The following is a 21040-nucleotide window of genomic DNA, read 5'->3' as shown; positions in this document are numbered from 1 at the left end:
GGTAGGAGTTTGATGACACCTTGTGGTATGAACGTGTTTGGTAATAACTGCGGGTAAGTTGCAGGTGGCGACAGCTTTTGTTTAACAGCTAGATTTAGAACATACATGTATATATAAGATAGTGATATTCATATTAGCAACATGCAGAATTATTTATTTGGCTGTCTCAGAGAGATACTTTGGGCCATATTATCAAGGCCAGGTGATACAATTATCGCTGTTTTATCGGCAGGAAACTGCCGATAAAACAGCGATAATGGTCTTGATAATACGCCCTTGTTAATTCCCATAGAAGCCCATGTTATGGTGTTAACATGGGCTTCTATGGGAATTAACAAGAGCGTATTATCAAGCCCGTTATCGCCGTTTTATCGGCAGGAAACTGCCGATAAAACGGCGATAATTTTAACACCGGGCCTTGATAATATGGCCAAAAGGTTTTGAAATTAGCACGCAAAGGCACGAGGTTAGAGACGAATGTATATATCACTCACCCCGCTGGGTTTAATATACGGGCCATATTATCAAGCAAGGGCGATACATTATCACCGCTTTTATCGGCAGGAAACTGCCGCTAAAGCCGTTAAAAGAAGCGCTATTGTATCGCCCTTGCTTGATAATATGGCCCACAGTTATTGTAAACCAGGTGCATCAGATCTAGAAAGTGAGCATCGCATAGAAGACCGGCGTTATGAATGTGAGAACTGTGAATTGCGTAACTATGTTGAACAGTACATTTTACAATATCATCTGAATGCGTGAAGAAAAAAAGTAGATATAATCCAGTTGTCTGCGAAGTGTTTCCTAAAGTGGTTGGCAAAGGCAGGTTTCTTCACATTGATCTCTAAAAGCTTGTTTGCGCTTGCACAGCCTTTTAAATTTCTTGCAGTTGCCTATTTTATCAAGATAAGGACACGGGTTGGCTGGAAAAAAAAAGAAAAGAAAACTGTTACAATTCCAAACAATAATTTACAATGCAGGTAATTAAAATCTTTAATTACGAGAAGTACATTTTGAGGGATCACATCACACCACAGAGCATTTGGGGGGATATTATCAACGGCCAGCGATAATTATCACTGGCTGCTCTTAACGTGAGAATTGTTATCGCCGGATATCGCTGGAAATTATCCCTATGCTAGTGCTGTATTACCAACTCATAGCATAATGGCAATGTTTATTCCAGCGATAGCAATGTTTTCCATGGAACATCGCAGGTTTTCCAGGGATGTTCCATGGAAAACGGCAATAACCTTGCTGATACGACCCTTTGGTCATATCAGCATAATCCACCTCCAATATAAAGTATAGGTAAGTCAGAATTTTTGCAGACGTTAGTTGTTTTTGCCAAGAACTAACGTCTGCAAAAATGCCTGGGCCTCCTTGTAAATATCGCGATGTGCACATTAGAGATAATTTACAAGGAGTACTGACCAGTGACGGACACTTTGCATCTCATTAGAGATGCAAAGCGAGGCGTCGGGAAAACGGGTGCTAACATGCGATAATGCATGTTAGCACCACCTTGTAAATAGGGCGATTAAAATATCGCCGCTTTAGTGGCAAAAGTGCCGCTAAAGCGGCGATACTGCCCTTCTTAATATGCCCCTTGATACTTCGGCGACAAACCTGGAAGCACAGGAGCAGAATTTTGACAGTGATTAATCTCTTAGTAACACTCACTCTGCAAACCCTAGGTGTATGTGGAGAACAGTCCCTCGACCAATACACACTACTCTTCTGCACCGTACCCCTGTTGGTTACAAGACAGGATTTGATTTAATACTAGGGGAGGGCCACACTGCTGACCATGAAGGACTGGGATGATCACATGGATTGGTGTATGAGAACTGAAAAGTTAGTTTACCAACAGAAACGTTTTAAGGCATGGGAAAAGTGGGCCGTGGCCCAGGGCCCCAGGCTTTCGGAGGGAGGGGGAGGCCTGATAGAGCCAGCTGTGTTCAGCAGAGTGTCTAGTCCTGATGATTTTGAATAATTTGTTGTAAGTAGCATTTCCTTAAATTTATTTTGAATGTGGGTAATGTTGGAGAGTCTATTACAGACATTTTTGACACAAATGGGTTTATGTTTCATGCAACATCGGTAAAAAAAAGTTTCTTTTAGAAAACACAGGACCTCACATACAAGAAATGGGACGGTGTCACATAGATTAATTGGAGTAGTAGTAATAAACTGCTGCTGTGTTATAAACAAAACAAAAAACGAATCATCATCCCTGAAAATTAGATGTAAAAACCATTTAGAATTTGGACCAGTTTGTCTGTGCACTTTCAGTGACCTGGCTAAAAAGGACATAAAAGAGCTGAAACGATATCATAAATGCAAAGCTGGTCCGAAAATAGGCTCGCAAAATAAATTTGGCCCAGGGCCCCCAATATCCTTAAGTCGTCCCTGTTTACCAAGCTCAGGGATGCCGCGATAAGTTTGAAAAAATCTTGGGCCCTTTGAGAAGCACAGAAGACGTGGCATCCTAACAAGACGCAAGAGGGAATGGGGGCCGGTCCGGGGAGGAATCGAGGGGTAGCAAGACAACTGACTTATTGTCAGTGAATTGCTCTCCCACCCTCGCAGCTACACCATCAAGTGAGGCCCTCCTGAACCCCTACACTCTCGAGTGTTGGTGTTCGAGGCCCTCTTTCACCCGCAGGCTATACCTGCGCTTCATCCCTGGTGGTCCAGTGGACCTCTCACACCTTCTCACACTCCATTTATTCTGCTTGCCTTATCATTTCACCTCTTTCCTTTCACCTTCGTTTTTCACCCTTTTACTCTCTTTCTATCACTTTCCATCCTACTTTTTCTACTATTACACTGTTTTCACTCCTTTTTCTGTGCACCTCTCTCCTGTTTTCCCAGCCGCTGCTGCCCCTGCGGGCCCTCCCCCCAATACGACCAGCCCAAGACAGTTTCCTCTCCCTGCCCCCACCTCCAAGCTGTCCATCCCTCCCTGACCCCTAATTAATGGCGGCGCTTCATGGCTGCACAGCAGTTGTGCAAAAGGCAAGCCCGTCTGTGCCCGTCCATGTCCTAAACACAACCAGCGCCAGAAACCCTGGACCTCCGAACCGCTAAATCTACAACCCAGTGGCACTGCACGCACTCAACCCAGGTTGCAGCAATAGCCGCAAGCTAGCATCACCAGCCAACACCCACAGACCATTCAGTTGTCACTGCTGCCGCCACTCCTGCAGCACCGCCAAGGCCACAAATCCAGCACAACCCGCCCACAACAACGCGACCGCACCAAAGACTCTGCAATATGCTTTTATGGTTCTACATATTTGTAATCGAATAAAGTATTATTGAATTATTATTATTGACTCTGCAATGCATCCTCCTCAATGTCCAAGCCCTCCACAAACACGCCACCAAAATCTGGCACCTCCTCGACAGCACCACCCCAGACGTCGCATTATTCACTGAAACCTGAACCAACACCACCTCGTGACCTGATATCGCCATCGCCATTCCCCAAGGATAAAAGATCTCCCGGAAGGACCGCCGTGGGAGGGGGGGAATCGCCATCGTCCATAAATCCACCCTCCGACTGAGCACACTTCCTGACGAGTCCACAGACCTGATGGAACACCTACATTTCAAGATACAGGCCAGCACTACCACCAACCTCTATGGAACCCTCATCTACCAACCCCCCAGACCCCGTGGACCATTCACCACCTCCTCACACAGACCACAACGCCCCACAGGCCATCGAGTCCACCAACTACACCCTGCTGGGAGACCTCAACTTCCACCTCGACAAACAACAAGACCCCAACACAACATCCCTGCTGGGCAACCTCCACAACATTGGACTCAACCAGATCGTGACTTAACCCATGCACTCAGCAGGACACACCCTCGACCCCATCTTCACCACAGGAAACTCCATCACTTTCAGCCACACCACCGAACTACCGTGGACAGACCATCGGTGCATCCACTTCACCTTCAGAATGCCCACCATCCACAGAACCCAGCACCTGCTCCTACGAATAAGTTGGACTAAAATCACCGACAACCAGCTCACCACCTCACTCGGCAACTCCACCCCAACACCGCAGCCCAAACCCTGCACAGATGGATCTCAGACTGCCCCAACATCATAGCCCCCTCAAGAAGAACAACACACACGCAACACAGCCAGCTGGTTGACCACCGACCTCTCAGAGTCCAGACTCACATGCCGCCGCCTCAAAAAGGCCTGGAGAAATTCCTAATCTACAGAAGCCCACAACAACTTCAGAGCCGCCACCAACATACACCACCAAGTCATCAGAAATACAAGAAAGAAAGTGATCAAAGACAGAATCTCCACACACGCGCACAACAGTAAAGAACTCTTCAGCACCATCAAAGAGATCGCCCAACTGATCAGCGAGTCGACAGACATCCCTCCTCACAAGACCTCTGCAACAAACTCAGCACCTTCTTCCTCTAGAAAATCAAGAACCTTTATGATTATTTCGACGAAGACAGCCAACACACAAAACCCTCACCAACCACCCACAACACCTTAAAGCCAACGATTGACAGCTGGACAGCTCTCACCAAATAAGATACACTGAAGACGATGAAGTCAATCCACACCGGGCCCCCATGGACACCTGCCCCCACCACATCTTTAACAGAGCCGCCAACCCATTGCCCACATCCTCTTCCACACCATCAACCGCTCCCTCACAAATGCCTCCTTCCCTTATGATTGCACGCCAAGATCAACCCCCTCCTGCAGAAATGCTTGGTGGACCCCAATGACCTCAATAACTACAGACCCACCTCCCTGCTTCTCTTCCCTGCAAATGTCATCAAGAAAGCCATCAAAAGCAAACTCGCAATCTTCATCAAAGAGCACAACATCCTCGACTACTCCCAATCAGGCTTCAGATAGAACCACAGCACAGAAACCGCCATCCTCGCCGCAACAGATGACATCTGCTCCCTCCTGGACAGAGGAGAGACTAAAGCTCTCATCCTCCCTGACCTATCAGCGAACTTCAACACAGTCTCTCACTGCACCCTAACATGCAGACTTCACAAAGCAGGGATCTGAGACAAGACCCTCGACTGGACCCGCTCCTTCCTCTCCGGCAGAACACTGCGGGTCTGACTCCCTTCCTTCCTCTCGGACCCCACACCGACTACCTGCCGACGAACCAACACAGCGCTGGTACAACCCTCCAGGTGAACGCCAAACGAGACAAAAATGTTACCAATGGTAAATAATCCCAGTCACATGATGCCAAAATCCAAGATGATCCCCATTTTTAATTTGTCAAACCACTTCCTGGCAGAGTCTGAATTATCCCTCCTGAGCATGGGACTCACCTTTGTGCCCACCATCCATTTCAATTTCTTGGATTTGCACACGGAACTGTTGAGGTTCTTCCGCCGCTTACGACTGCATGCCTATTTCCAGCTCAATCCCACAACCCTAAATTCCTCCAACACACCTTTTCGCCCTCCCTCCAGCTTCTCTCCCACATCCAGTATGATCCCGGCTGAGATCACGACATTTGAAAAGATGATACTGAAAGACCTTACCTCTCTAGAAGAATAGAGACACTTTATATTAAGCCAGGGCGGGCAACTTCGCTACGCCCACGAAGTGGGCGTAGTGTTGCCTACTTCGCCATTTGCAAAGTAGGCGAAGCAGGCAACACTACGCCCACTCCTTGGGCGTAGCGAAGTTGCCCGCCACCCGCCTCCCTCCCGCCCTCACTAAATGCTTAAATTAGCTTAAAAATAAATTATAAAACGACGTACCTTGTCCACTACGTCCCCGGGGCTCCCTCTCGTCATCGCGCCGCCAGCGACGCCGTCTTGGATACTAATGCGCATGTGCGGCCACCCGCGCATGTGCTTTTCTCGCGAGAAAAGTATCCAAGACGGCGGCGCCGGCGGCGCGATGACGAGAGGCAGCCCCAGGGATGCAGCAGACAAGGTAAGTGGTTTTATATAATTAATTTTTAAGCTAATTTAAGCAGTTAGGGAGGGCGGGAGGGATGCGGGTGGCGCGTAGTGGGGTTATGCGAAGTGCGTGGGTGGGTGTAGTTTTTTGCCCACTTCGCGTAGCTTTGCGAAGCCCCACTACGCCCACTACGCCCACCCCTACTTTATACCATATAATCTATCATTGGATGAGAAGAAAGCTATTGAGTCCTTCAAATCCAAAGAGTCCCTCATTATTGAAAGCTCTGACAAAGGGGGTGGAATTGTTCTCCAGGAGAGGGATATGTACAAAACGGAAATTTTAAGACAATTGGCCAATACTGATCACTATTGTAGGCTGCCCACTAACTGGACCAAAGAACTCCAAATCCTGATCACACAGATTACCACTGATGCCCTCGACGAAGGGTTTAGCAACAAAAAGGAATTTCTCTTCCTCAATGTAAAATCACCCAGGACACCTGTGATTTACACGCTTCCAAAAGTCCACAAAAACCGCTCACACCCACCTGGCAGACCTATAGTCTCTGGTTATGGTTCTATTTTGGAAACTTGGGCCAATATATAGATTTCTTCTTAAAATAATTTGTCCCCTCTACTGCATGCTATATGAGAGATAGCATGTCTATGATAAATCTTGTAGAGCATCACCCCTTCAGCACAGACTTATTATGTATAATGGACGTTGAGTCCTTGTACACTAATATTACCCAAACCATGGCCTTACTTGTCATTCAGAGAATACTTGACTCCAGGCCACGCCCTCATGCGGTACCTACATTGTTTATCCTCCAACTCCTTGAACTCTGCTTAACTAGGACTTTTTTTTGCCTTTGATAATCAGTTCTATCAGCAGGTTAAGGGCACGTCTATGGGGGCTGTATTTGCCCCCAACCTGGCCATACTCTTCCACTGGACCATTTGGAAATGTTAACCATCCTGACACCTTCTAATCCATTCTTTTCGGGTGTCACGCTATGGCATAGGTGCATAGCCGACATCTTCCTTATTTGGCGTAATGACACTGACAGCCTAAACCAATTTTTACATTGGCTAAACAACAACTGTTCCGGTTTAACCTTCACAATCACCATTGACAAAAATGCTATCGCCTTCTTAGACCTCACCATCTACCATTCTGAGGTTAAACTTTTGACCAAATAGTACAGAAAAACCACTGCGCACACCACATTACTATCATATGCTAGCAACCACCAGAGAGCCCTCAGAGAATCCCTCCCTTACTCCCAATTCTTGAGAATAAGACACAACTGCTATGAGAAAGATGACTACTTCAGAGAAGCTGCTACGCTGTCTGCTAAGTTGAGGTACCCTGGCTACCCTAACAGACTTGTACGCAATGCCAAGAAAAGGGCCTGGTACTGCCCAAGGGAGGTCCTGCACAGTCCTAAAGTAAAGAAAGATGCTAACCAAATAGTTTGTGTGACAACTTTTTCCCCTGTCTCTAACCCTGGACGCAAATCGATACTCAAACACTGACCCATACTAAATGCAGGAAATCTAAACATTGATCGTCCATTATTTGACTTTTGCAAAAGTCGCAACTTAAAGGATCATTTGGTTAGGGCTGCACTTCCAAACCCTGCCACCCACTCTACACTTGCTCACTGGGGCTTGGATCCTCTGATCGGTCACTCTAAGTGTGAGGGATGTAATGTATGTGACTTTACAATTGAAGGTAAATCTTTTAACTTCAACACTATTGTTGTAAAAAGCCGCACATTTTCCAACTGCAACACATGTAATGTGATCTATCTTATCCAATGACCGTTTTTGAAAGTGTATATTGGCCAAACTACACAGAAGGTAAAGACCAGGATTTTCCAGCACTGGAGTAGGGTGTGTTGTAAAACACCTAATGCCCCACTGGTCGAGAACTTCATTTTGAAGGGACACAACGAGGATGACATTAAGTGGACAGTACTGAATGCACTCGAACTCTCACAGAGAGGAGGTGATATGGCCCAACTCCTCAACAAAGAGGAACTGAAGATGATAATCCGTATGGACAGTAACTGGAAGGGATTAAATAGGACCGAGGATTGGACCTCAATGACGTGAAATTTCTCCATAATACAATGTTCTTTATTATTTTGTCCCCCCGCTGAATATTTTACATATGTTCCATGGCTGGTCACTTCAATCAGCATCCTTCACTTGCTTAACCAGTGCTTTTTCGAACCATTTCCCGCTTGCATTGTAACTCATGTTCATATGATACACTGCCACAATTCACTGTAGTATTGTATGATGAACCTCCCATATGTTTTCATACCATTATGTTTGCACTCCACCGCCAGTTTAATTTTGTGACATATTGCTAACCTGCTTGTTTTTAATTTTCCCTCTTTTAATCATCCCCGTTTTTCAACTGATCTGGCACCATAAACTCTCTATAGAATACGGTGAACTATTTGCAAATTTAATCTGTATCTATTCTGTTGAAGTACCTCTTCCCTTCCATAAAGTTACTCGGATTGTGCATTCCGTGGGGGAGCTGTATGCTATTGTTTTCCGCATTGTATCATTTTGTTGAAATAATTAGACCACAATTGTGTAATGTTGCTAAGGCTCCCCATGAATGACAGGAGACAGTGTGGTGGTTTAGAGGTATTTAATAGCAAGCATCTCTCTCACCGAGCGCCGAGCCGGTAATGCTCCGTGCTCCGGCACTCGCGCCAATGCATCCTTACTGCGCGCGCATCTACAAAATGGCCGGGGGGGCGCGCCATGTCATTACGCGACGTGCGCAGGCTAGAGCGCTGACACTACATATCTCCCCTTTTTCCTATCAACAGAACTAACAAGAATTTGCAGTCGGCCGCTCATATCATAGTCCTGGAACCTGGATGGTCTCACCACCGCTCTCCCCCTTCGGGTGTGTCTCACCGGGGTATTCGAGGCTTCTCCCTCATTAGTCTCTTCTCCCCCTTCTCCGTTGTTCGGTGCAACCAAGCTCCCCCTCGACCTCCTTACATTCATCCCCATCTCCATTTCGGGGATGCCTCTGTTGCCTTGCTCTTCCTTTACTCCTCCACTTTCCGTGTCCATTTCCAACTTGAGGAATTTGTTTCTTCCATTGGGCTCCACTGTCCCTTCCAGCTCCTGTTCACCATGGCTCCACTGTAATACTTTGTTGCATCTCGCCATGCGGTCCTGAGACCATACGTTGCCGTCACTTAACAGGGCCGCTCTATCATACACCTCCTTGACCTGCAGGGGTCTACTGTATTTGCTGTCCCCCTTTCTTTGCATGACCGCCAACTTGACTCTCACCCATTCTCCTTCCTCTAATCCAGTGTCTTTCACATTCCTCCGTCTGTTATAGTACTTGGTGTAGACAGCTTGCGCCCTCTCTAAGTTCGCCTGAACCACTGCCGGGGACCACTTACTGGTCACTGTTTTCTCCTTCCACACTCGGTTGTCCTTCGTGAAGGGGTCACGGACCCTCAAAATTTGGAAGGGGCTGTACCCTGTTCCTGTGGGGGTGATTCTGAATGTCCAGATCATTTGCCATATTTCTTTCTCCCAGTCCTTGTCACTCATTATCGCTGCTTGCACAGATCCCATCACCACCCGGTTGAAGCGTTCAACTAGTCCATTTCCCGCCGGGTGATATATGGAGGTGTGCTCTGGGGAAACATCACTTACAGCGCAACTTTTACCACGCAATGCTTTTACATCGCAACTTTTACAACGCAAACCATTACAACGCATTGCGCTGGGGGCGCTCTAGGATAGGGAATAGATTTAATTTACTATCCAACACCTTCCCTACTATCCACGGGGACTGGAGTTGGAATAGTAAATTAAACTATTCACTATCCAGCACCCCAAAGCTCTATGCGTTATAAAGGCATGCGTTGTAAAACTTGCGATGTAAAAGCATGCGTGGTAAAAGCATGCGTTGTAATGTCGTACATCCATGCTTGGAGATGGTGCCATTCCTCTCCATGAATTTAGTCCATTTTTCAGAAGTAAACTGGGGGCCATTGTCACCGAGAATAGATTTGGGAATTACCTCTCTCACAAACCTCTCGTTGAGAAACCTCAGAATTGTCTCTGTGTCCATTACTTCTTCCACCTTCACTTCTGGCCACTTGGAGTACCTGTCTATGAGGACGCACACATACTTTTGAGTTCCTTGCCCGTCCAATATCGGGCCCAGGATATCAATGGACAACTCCTCCCATGGGTTCTTCGGGGAGTCAAACTTTCCCAGCGCCGGTCTCAGTGGCTTGAGCGTTTTGTCCGCACCTTGGCACTGGATGCATTCCCTGACATATCTTTTAGCTTGCAGGTCCATGCCTGGCCACCAGTATCCTTGTTTAGTCAGCAGTTTTGTTTTTCCGATCCCCAAATGTCCTTCGTGGAGTATCGCCAGTAGTCTTGGGACTATTCCTGCTGGGGGAATGACCTTGTCCCCTCTGTATACGAACACTCCCTTATCGTCCATTGACAATTCTTCCTTGACCTCATAGTACTTCCGTAGGTTCTCATTGAGGTGTTTCCTTTCTGGCCAGCCCTTCGTTATGTATTCCTTCACTTCCTGTATGGTCTGATCTTCCTCATAGGCTTCTTTCCACTCCTGGTTGTTGATGACCCTCTCTCATGGTCATCCATCAGGGCAACCATTTCCTCTCTGACCTCTTTGTCTTCTTCTTCCGTTTCCATGGCTGCCGCCCTGCTCAAATAATCTGCCACTTTGTTCTGACTGCCTGGAATGTATTCCATGTCATATCTATATTCCAACAGCTTCAAGGTCATTTTTGAAATCCTGGGGCTGGCACTGGCGTGCCCACTGGAGGTGAGTACCTTCACCAACGGTTTATGATCAGTCTTCAATTGAAATCGTGTCTCCCATAGGAATTGTCGGAATCTTGTCATCGCCCACACTACGTCCAGCATTTCTTTTTCTATGACGCTGAACTTTTATTCCGTGTCGCTCAGTGTGCGAGATGCGAAACTCAGTGTTTCCATCACTCCTTGTCCTCGGTCCTGCATTAACACAGCGCCGAGTCCCTTATCACTGGCATCTGTAGTGAGCACCGTTCTACCTTGGGGATCGTACCCTTGCAGGGGTACCGCTCCTACAACGTCTCTCTTTATGCTCTCAAACTCCCTTTGTGCTTCTTCCGTCCAGCTGAACGTTGTCTTTTCTCTCGTTAATTGTCTCATGTGGTGGGTCTTTGTTGTGAAATGCTGAACAAATTTACTATAATATTCTTCCATGCCTAAAAAGGACCCGACATCTTCCCTGCTGGTGGTGCGTCACAAATCGCTCTCACGTTCTCAGTCTTGGGCGTGATTCCTTGCACCCCTATTTCATGTCCCAATTCGGTTACTGATTCCATGCCCAGGCGGCACTTTTCCCACTCTGCAGTTAGGCCTTTTTCCTCCAGCACTCTCAGCACTTTGGTTAGTTTCGCGTCATGGTCTATCCTGTCTCGCCCCATTACCAGGATATCATCCTGAAAGTATTGGATGCCATCCATGTTCTTGAACAGTTGGTGCATCAGTTTCTGGAACACCGCTGCCGCTGATGCCAGTCCAAACGGCATGCGACAGAACTGGTAACATCCAAATGGGGTGATGAATGACGTCAATCTCCTACTCTCCGGGTGTATCGCGATCTGGTCGTATGCTGAGGTTAAATCAATGGTGGAGTACCACTTTATTCCTCTCGTTTTGGCTAACATCTCTTCGATCTGTGGTAAGGGGAACTTCTCCACTATAATGTTCTTGTTCAGTTCGCGTAGGTCTACGCATAGTCTGACCTTTCCACTGGGTTTCATCACCACCACTAACGGTGCCAACCATTCGGCGCACGTGATAGGTTCGATTATACCCTTTTTTTCCAACTCTTGTAGTTCTTCCTGCACTGCCTCTCTCACGGCGAGGGGTGCGTTTCTCTCCTTGTGGGACACTGGTTCTGCTCCTGCTTTGAGTACAATCTTGTGCACAAACTTCTCTAGTCTTCCCACTCTGCCTCCAAACACCTTGGGGACTCCTTCTTCCACCTGTCCATGTCCGGCCATCTTTCCGGTACAGTGAGCAATATCTGAACTTCCCCTCCCGGGTCCAGTTCGATGCCCAGGTCACCCTGGTCCAACCATCCCAAAACCGATGGTACCTTTTCTGAGACATACAGTTTGCAGATGGCACTGCGTCTTCTGAATTCAAACTTTAATGGTCTGAACCCTACCATGGGTATGTGATCTCCATTGTACGTGACAGGCCTTATGTCCAGTCGCTCAAGTTCTGGGCCCAAGTATGGTTTAAATGTCTCATTCCACACCGCCCTCTGGACTATTGTGTAGGGCGATCCAGTATCTGCCACTATGCTTATTGGCACTCCCCCAATCGTCATGTCCAGCACCGGCTTGGTCGATCTCCTGGTATCCACGCATAGCACTTGATCATAGATGCAAAGTATCGTGTCCTCCTCTTCATAGTTGTCCTCCTCCAGGTCTTCTTGTCCTTGGTCTACATATTTTACCATGTTCCTGGCAGACTTTCTACGGCACACCTTCTCGTAGTGCCCTACGATCCCGCAGAACATGCATTTGGCACAAAACGCCGGACATTTCCTGTCGTGGGCCTCGTGTGCCAGGCTTCCGCATCGGTAACAGGCCTTCTTGCTGCTTCCCATCTGTATTCTCGGAGGTCCTGGATTTCCCTGCCATCTGTTTGGTCCTTTCTGTGCAATCCCCTTGTACTTGCCGTCTCTTCGGGGCCCTTCTTCTTCTTTTCGGTTTACCATTGGTCTAGTCAACGTCTCTTTCTTCGCCGCTTCCGCACATCGCCGTGCCAATTCCGCCTTCTTGACTATCACCATGACTTCCTTCAGCATGGCATCCCCACTTGCCCATTACTTGTCTTGCACGGCTTTACTTGTGGTGTGCATCACGATTCGATCCTTAATGAACTCATACTGGAATGTATCGTATCTGCACGTGATGCTAGCTTCCTCAACGCCGCCACGTATTCTTCCACCGATTCCCCAGCCTCTTGCTTTCTCTGTTGAAAATTGTACTTATCAATTGAGACACAAACTGTAGGTCTGTAGTGTTCATTCAATTCTTCAATTGCATGGGCATAGATGTCATCGTCGGTACTCGCTCGTTGTTTGGGTACTAGGTTTTTGAAAACTCTGAGCCCCTCCGGGCCAAGGTTGTGTAACAGTATCCGTTTTTTTCTTTCGCTTGTAAATTTCTCCTCATTTTTATCTTCTAGCACCTCAATAAAGTTATCTATGTAGTCTCTCCAGTCTTCCCACCTCATAAGGGGTTCACCTGGCTTAGGTAGGAATGGTACGGGCGCCGTTGCGGACGATGTCTGCGCGCACATGGTTTCGCGCCTTTCTGGAGGGGAAGTCCCACTTTGGCTCTTAGGGCTGCCCGGTGCGCCGTCCTCCTCCTGCTTCTTAGGCTACAGCTGGGGACTTTTATTCTCTTCCCCTTCACTTCTCCCTGAGATCGCCAGCGCTCCTGCCCTTGAGGTGTGCTGTGCTGTGGGGCGTCCCTGGCAGTCTTACCCCTTTGCGTGCCCTTTTCATCCTTCTCGGCGTCCTGCGTGGCTCCTGTGTGAGATAGTGGGCTCTGCCGCGCTCTCTGATTTCTCTCTTCCACTATGTGGCTGTGGCTCAGTCAAGTACGTCGTGCCGACTGATGTTTGCTCCTGCCCGGGGTTCGGCGCTCAAGGTATCCTGTTGTGAAGTTCGTTTTTTTTTTTTTCATCCCACCTTTGTCGCCATTGTAATGTTGCTAAGGCTCCCCATGAATGACAGGAGACAGTGTGGTGGTTTAGAGGTATTTAATAGCAAGTATCTCTCTCAGAGAGCGCCGAGCCGGTGATGTTCCGTGCTCCGGCACTCGCGCCAATGCATCCTTACTGCGCGCGGATTTACAAAATGGCCGGGGGGCGCGCCACGTAATTACGCGACGTGCGTAGGCTAGAGCGCTGACACTACAAATTGTACATCCAGTGTGCAATATCTACTGAGTATTAATACTTTCTCAACCACACTCTTTCTCTTTCCGCCATCACACTTAATCTTTCTTCCAACCTTGACTCACCCAAGATGGCGCATAAAATCGCACATATTTGCACGTCCCCACGCGATCACACATAAATGCCGGTTTCACTTCTATTAACACGCCACCGAGCGCAGAGTAGCATTCTTGCCATCGAGCTACCAGAATGCCAGAATCGACCACCGCCGTCCCTCTGAAGCGGTAAGTGTTTTTACCAATTGACCGCAGTGCCCTTGCTGTGACTTCCCCGCCTGGACATGAGGCTCACTTTTTTCCCCTCTCTCTGGTATGATTTTCAGCAGCCACGGATTAACTCCCTGCTGAAGCCAAGACAATATTGAGTGCCACGAGCTTCATTGTAAGCCTAGGTAACTACAATCTCTCGGATTCTCTCGAGTTAATCGTTCACTTTCACATCGCTCGTTCATCATTCGTTTTTACCCACAGAATTCTGGATACAATTCACCGGGGTTTAAAGTTCAAAATCCACAGGCTTCATTGTAAGCCTTGGTAAATATATTCTCCAGTTTTTTCACTTTTAGTTAATTGATTGTTGTCACATCGATCGGTACTATTTCCTTTTCACCTACAGTGATCAGGATACAACCAACCTAGAATTAACCTCCGTTTAGCTGCAGCCTTGCATACCCATTCCAGCAGCAAGATTAATCGCGTTTTCGTGTAATTCACGTTTCCGGCATATTGGGCACTCTTGGATCTATTATATGCACACGACTGAGCAATCATTAGCTCTAAGAGAAACTCTGCATTCTAGTCCATCGGTATAGCCACCCTGTTTTTCACTCAATTATGTGCATGCCAGCATATTCAGTTTCATTCCATCACCTCAAAACCGCACCCTCCAAACTATTTCACAAATGTATGTCACCACACTTGGACCATAGCAGAAAGTAAACGTTCTTCCCGCCTCCGACACCGATTGTTGCATGATCATAAATTATAAATAGTGGCACATCCCACACTTGCTTGATGTCCTCCATCTTACTTCCAGGGTAATTTTCCTTACTTACAAACGGACTTCTTTCTGCCTTTCTCTCTTCCTTCTTCTATCTACAGGCAGTTCTCGTATTCAGGCATGTAACATCACCGTCCTGATGATGATCCCAATACCTTTTTTACAAGGGATCGAAAGGTCGTCCCCCTATGCTACAGATTCACACATTCATACCATTATGTTATATTAGTGTGACCACTCTTATGGATAGCTTGTTATGCATTTTGATTTGTCCCAAGCATTCTTTTTTCTTTGCCTGAGAACCTTTATGTTTCATTTGTACATGTCTTTTGTTTCTTGTACCGGATGCAGGACTGCGTCCCACTCCATTGTTGGTTGGTTGTCATTTTTGCTGAAAACATTTATTTGACCAATTAAAACTGTATGTCTGGCTGGACATCCTATAATATAGAATTAATTGTGGTCTATATTTACTAGTATTTTCATTTATATGTTTTAAGGACTGCTGGTTCAAATGCAAAAGTTCAATGTCTGCTTGGCTCCGCTCGCTCCCATCGTCAGAACCCATGGACTCAACATTGTTTCATACACAGACACCCAACTCATCCTCTTCCTATCCAACAAACCCAACGCAGCCAAACACAACTTTCAAGAAGGCATGAAAGCAGTCACCAAATCAATGAAGAGCAGTTGTCTACCACTCAACTGGGACAAAACAGAAGTACTCATTATGGGCCCACACCCTGATGCCTGAAACAACACCTTCCCCAACCACGGAAAACTGCCCGCCCACCCCCACGGACCACGCATGCAACCTTGGAATTATCCTGGACTCCGAATTCAAAATGAACCACCAAATCAACTCTGTCGCATCCTCCTGCTTCCACACCCTCCGCCTCCTACGTAAGACCTTCAAATGGATCCCCCTCGAACACAGAAAGACCATCACTCACGCCCTCATCACCAGCAGACTTGCCTACAGCAACGCATTCTACGCCGGAATCAACAAAAACCTCACTTGCAAGCTTCAAAACATCCAGAACTCCACCGCAAGACTAATCCTCAACCTGCCATGACACTGCCACATCTCTTAACACCTGCGCACACTCCACTGGCTCCCCATCAAGGCAAGAATCACCTTGAAGAGTCTCACCCACGAACACAAAGCACTCCACAACATCGGACCAGCATGCCGACTCAAATTCCACGCACCCCAAATGACCCTACGATCAGCCCAGCTCTCCCATGCCGTGGTCCCCCACACCAGGAAGTCCAGAACGGGAGGCTGCTCTTTCTCTTTCCTTCGTGGTCAGAGGCTGGAAAGCCCTCACGATCCACCTCAGACAGCCAACTTCACTCCCCGTCTTCACGTGGGACCTCAAAACATGCCTCTTCGATTGACCTCCTCCTTGAGGGACAGGACCCTGCACCTCCTCCCCCTCCCCTCCAGTGCCTTGAGACCCTTACGGGTGAGTAGTCATGCTTAACAAACCCAGGATTGATTGATTGATACTTTGGGGTACAACACAGGGATGTATGTGTGTACTGTGTCTAACTCTAGCTGTTCAACCATAACTTATCACTTGTGGATTCAAAATATTATTATAAGAGCCCTGATGGCAGGCCTCAAGCAGATGTTTGTAGTTTGTTATGATTTATATTCCTGTACTGAAAAGCAGTACATGATCCTTTCCTGGTTGAGAGCAATAAAGCAAGTATAGAAATCGCTATTTCAGAAGCGGAGTGGATCTCACATTATTTCAACCTGTATAATAACGTAACCAGAGACGAACAAGAGATCCCCGCAAACGGGGATGATCCCGAGTCCCCTCTCTATTTTTAAAGTTATCCTTGGTCTTTACCTTGAGCGAGGTTAATAACGCCATAAGAGCAAGTGTGGGTGGCAAGGCGCCGGGGCGGGATGGCATTCAGGTGGACCTTTTTAAGTCTAACCTGGCTCTATGGGGGGCGATTTTAACGCACGTTTTTAATGCGAGTTGCACACAGGGACTTTAAGCGACTTGGTATGACTCTATAATCGTACCTAATTTCAAAAAGGGAGACAGGTCGAGCCCTGCCTGTTATCATCCTAGTTCATTACTGGACTCCACAGTGAAGATTCTGGGATGGGTGATTTTAGAGAGACTGCAGGGTTGGGCGGATGAACACAGAATCATAAGCGATGTGTAATATGGTTTTTGTAAGAGTTTGTGCACCATTGACAAGGGATTACATTTATATATATTACTTTAAAAATATGTAAAAGCCAAGGGAGAAAGGCTGTTTTTAACTTTCATTGACTTAACAGCCTCTTTTGATTGCGTAACCCACAAAAAACTATGGTCGGTTTTAGGGGAGCAGGGGGCAGACCCTGTTGTAATTTCCATCCTAAGGCAGCTTTATTTGGGTGCTAGGGCCAGGGTTCGTTTCGGGCGGGATGGAGAATGTACACAAAGTTTTAAAGTTAAGAAGGGCATTAGGCAAGACTGCGTCCTTGCCCCCTTTCTATTTACTATGTACATAAATAACCTAGAGGCGACTTTGGTAAAGGAGTGCAGGGACTTACCATCAGCCCCCACCTGCCCTATCCCTGCGCTCCTTTACGCAGATGATGCGGTTCTCATGTCACGCATGCCCCTTGGCTTACAGAAGGTAGTTACCTCTTTCACAAACTTCATGTTTAAATAGGGTCTTACCATCAAGTGCTCAAAAACATTTGTTATATATTGTGGCTATGGATACAACAAAAAGAATAACACCATTTTTATTAACAATAAGGTAATTGAGCACACGAAAACATTCTCTTACCTAGGGCTTCTATTCGAACAAACAGGAACCTGGACCAGTGCTGTTAAATTCAGAAGGCTTCTGTTTAGTAAGTCACTGATGGCTTTAGTTAACTTTAGCAGAAAACTAGGAAAACGCCCTCCAGGGGAACTAAATATGTATAAGGCTAAATGTATTGCGGTTGCCACCTATGGGGCAGGAATTTGGGGCCTTTCAACATTAATTCACTACAAATGGCAGAAAATAGGTTCCTTAAATACCTTCTGTCCGTACCTGAAAGCACGTTCAAATTTATCTGTCATGCTGAACTCGGTCTACCCTATCTGGAGGACGTAATTAAGATCCAGCCTGTCCTCCTCTGGCACAGGGTTGGGACCACAAAAGAGTCAGGTTTTAATCGCCTCATTTTAAAATACGCGATGGGCCTTGATGGAGTAAAAAGCATGAGATGGATAGCACATGTCAAATCTTTCTTAGGCCAGATAGGCCATCAGGAATACTTCAACGATCCAAATACCATATGCAGTGTCTCCAGAAAGGACCTAAAAGCTGGTTGTATGAGACATCTGTGTGAAAAGAGAGCCATGATTGAAATGGATAAGTCTACGGTTCAATCCCACCACCCTACTTTGGCCTTTGAGCACACCCAGCCATATATTTTGATGGACACTAGCGACTACGATAGATTTTTGTTGACACGCTTAAGGTTAAATATCATTTTTAGGTCATTAAGTTTTCCAGAACGTAATGACTGAACGAGAACGTTAAGTAAATGCCCGTGCGACGATCTTTCCGCACAATCCTCCATACACATTTTGTTTTTCTGCAAATTTTATCTTAGCCCTGGAAAAAGATGGATTATGCCTGTGCTTAAAAAACTAGGATTGAGGCAATGCCGCCCTGCATATTTGGCACTACAATTTCTGGATTGTGAATTTATAATTGTCTCTATTACTGCCTTTTTAAAAACTGTTTTTAGATTGCGTAATCAATTGTGATATAATCTGACTGTGTTGTTAACTGTCTCTTATTATTTTTAAATTGTGTGACCTATGAACTGTGCTTTGATGGGGATGCTTTATCAAGTATCCGAATAAAGTAATTTTTGACTTTGACTTTGACTGTACTGAAAACCTAATACTTTTTTAAAAAGAAAACCTTAGAATATAAGCATTCACAACACTGTAAAGAATTAACCCTGCGGTGAAAATGATATAAAAAGAAGGGTGGGGTAAAAGCAATGGAATGAGAGATAAGGGAAAAACAGAATAAAAATGTAACCCGTCTTTCCCTTAAAAAAGCAAAGAAACTAAGAAGGAATATTGTGGGAAATCGAGTTGCTGGTTGACTGAGGTGTAGCCCTGGTCAAGCAGCAACCATATTCCTTCTCTGGTTAAGGCACAAGCAAACCCTAAATTAATCTGTGCTCACCCCTTGGTAGCTTGTCACAGAGAAGTCATGCTTAATTTAGAGGCGCTGTGTAAAGTATTTCTGCAACACTTCAGACAGTGAAACAGTGAAAACACCTTGTAAAAAGATCCCATACCAAGTTGGAAAAACAGAGAAAACAAATGTAATACATATAATAAGACCAGAAAGATAAAAATCCAATCAGTAGAACTGAAGTTATTAATTTGTAAAGAGTAAAGTGTAAAAGAGCACCTAAAAGCAAAAAGCACCAACCGTGGTTATCTGATCAAGCTGGACCCGGTTAAAGTCAACAGTTCATGCTGACCTTGATGAGCGTGGGTTAGATACAGTGCCAGATTAGTCCAGTTGAAGTTTTAGCTTCCCAAGTTTTGTGCCGAGAGTCCTGTTCACAATTTCGAATGCTGCAAGGAACAAGGAGAGTGTCAGAGGAGCTGTCAGCTGACCGGGAATAGCAGGCAGGGTGTCACAGACAGGCTGGCTGGTGCTTTGCGTTTACGGTCCCCCACAGGTGGTCAATGCTGCAGGCCAAAGAGACAGGCTGGTGGCGGCTCACACTGATTTTCATTGCAAGTGCAGTGGTCTCAGTGTAAACAGGCCCATTTGCAGTCAGAAAGAGCCCACAAACTTGATTTAAAGTTGGTGAGGCACAAAGGGTCCAAAGCCTGAGGGGCACCACTTGGGGTCAGACGTGCACTGCAGCTGGGACCAAGAGCTGCTTGAGGAGACGTTTATGTCACTGAGACTCAGATCAGGAGGCCAGCACACTAACTCTTGGAGTCACTCTGGAGTCTTATGTTCAAGAAGAACTTGCAGATTGAGTTCTCCTTCTCGAAGCAAGAGGGCAGCAGGTCAGCACAGCAGGGCACCAGTTCCTTTAGAGCAGAGGTCCAGCAGAGTGGCAGTCCTTGTAGCAGAACATCATTTCTTCTTACTGGCAGAAGTGTACTGAAGAGTTGGTGTCGGAGGTCGAGTATTTATGCACAGTGTGCCTTTGAAGTGGGGAAAAGCTACTGGAGGCATGCCTTTGAAGTTCACAGATGCCCTGCCACCCTGAACCTGGCTCCAGACCAACTACAAGGGATATGAAGCCATTTGTGTGGAGACAGGAGCATATTCAAGTGGATGTGGGGCTGGCCAAGCTCCTCCCTCCCATCCTGCCAGTGATGGCCCATACAGTCACACCTAAGCTCCCCTTTATGTGTGGCTGTCTAGGAGAATACACAAAGCCCAACTATCAGCTACTGGACTATGGAAACGCCCTCTACGCCGGAACCACAGCCAAGCTACAGAAAAGACTCCAGCGCATTCAGAAGCCTCCGCCCGACTCATCCTGGATGTCCCCCGACGCAGCCACATCTCCAGCCACCTGAGGAACCTGCACTGGCTCCCCGTCGACAAGAGGATCACGTTCCGGCTCCTCACCCACGCACACAAGTCTCTCCACGACCTGGGCCCCAAGTACCTCAACGACCGCCTGACCTTCTACACGCCCACCCGCCAGCTACGGTCCACCAGCCTCGCCCTCGCAGCCGTACCACACATCCGAAGAGCCACCGCCGGAGGAAGATCCTTCTCTTACCTGGCTGCCAAGACTTTGAACTCCCTCCCCATCCACCTTCGGCTGACCCAGGACCATCACACCTTCAGGAAACAACTCAAGACCTGGCTGTTCGAGCAGTAGCATACCCATCCCTCCAAGCGCCTTGAGACCCTCCCGGGTGAGTAGTGCGCTATGCAAATGGCATGATTGTTTGATTGATTGACACCCTGCCATTTGACTGCTAAGCCAGATATTAGCCAAAAGAGACCAGACGCA

The 21040-nt window shown here is 46.9% G+C and overlaps 1 protein-coding gene across 4 annotated transcripts in view; it reads right to left on the bottom strand.

Annotated features, from left to right (window-relative positions):
• Positions 1 to 472: 472 nt before the first annotated feature.
• The window catches only part of LOC144761284 (cysteine-rich secretory protein 3-like), a 410824-nt gene continuing 390256 nt past the window's right edge, over positions 473 to 21040 (bottom strand). For 3 of the 4 annotated variants that reach the window (XM_078646732.1, XM_078646731.1, XM_078646734.1), the window contains exon 9: positions 473 to 923. In XM_078646732.1, the coding sequence (XP_078502858.1) occupies positions 805 to 923 (119 nt within the window). In that variant the 3' untranslated portion in view covers positions 473 to 804. The remainder of the gene's footprint in view (positions 924 to 21040) is intronic. The other variant, XM_078646735.1, reaches the window with a different exon arrangement.

Source organism: Lissotriton helveticus, chromosome 6 (assembly GCF_964261635.1).
Source record: "Lissotriton helveticus chromosome 6, aLisHel1.1, whole genome shotgun sequence".
Taxonomy (NCBI): Eukaryota; Metazoa; Chordata; class Amphibia; order Caudata; family Salamandridae; genus Lissotriton; species Lissotriton helveticus.
The sequence above is the reverse complement of the archived record's forward strand: the minus strand, read 5'-3'. Positions and strand labels throughout refer to the sequence as shown.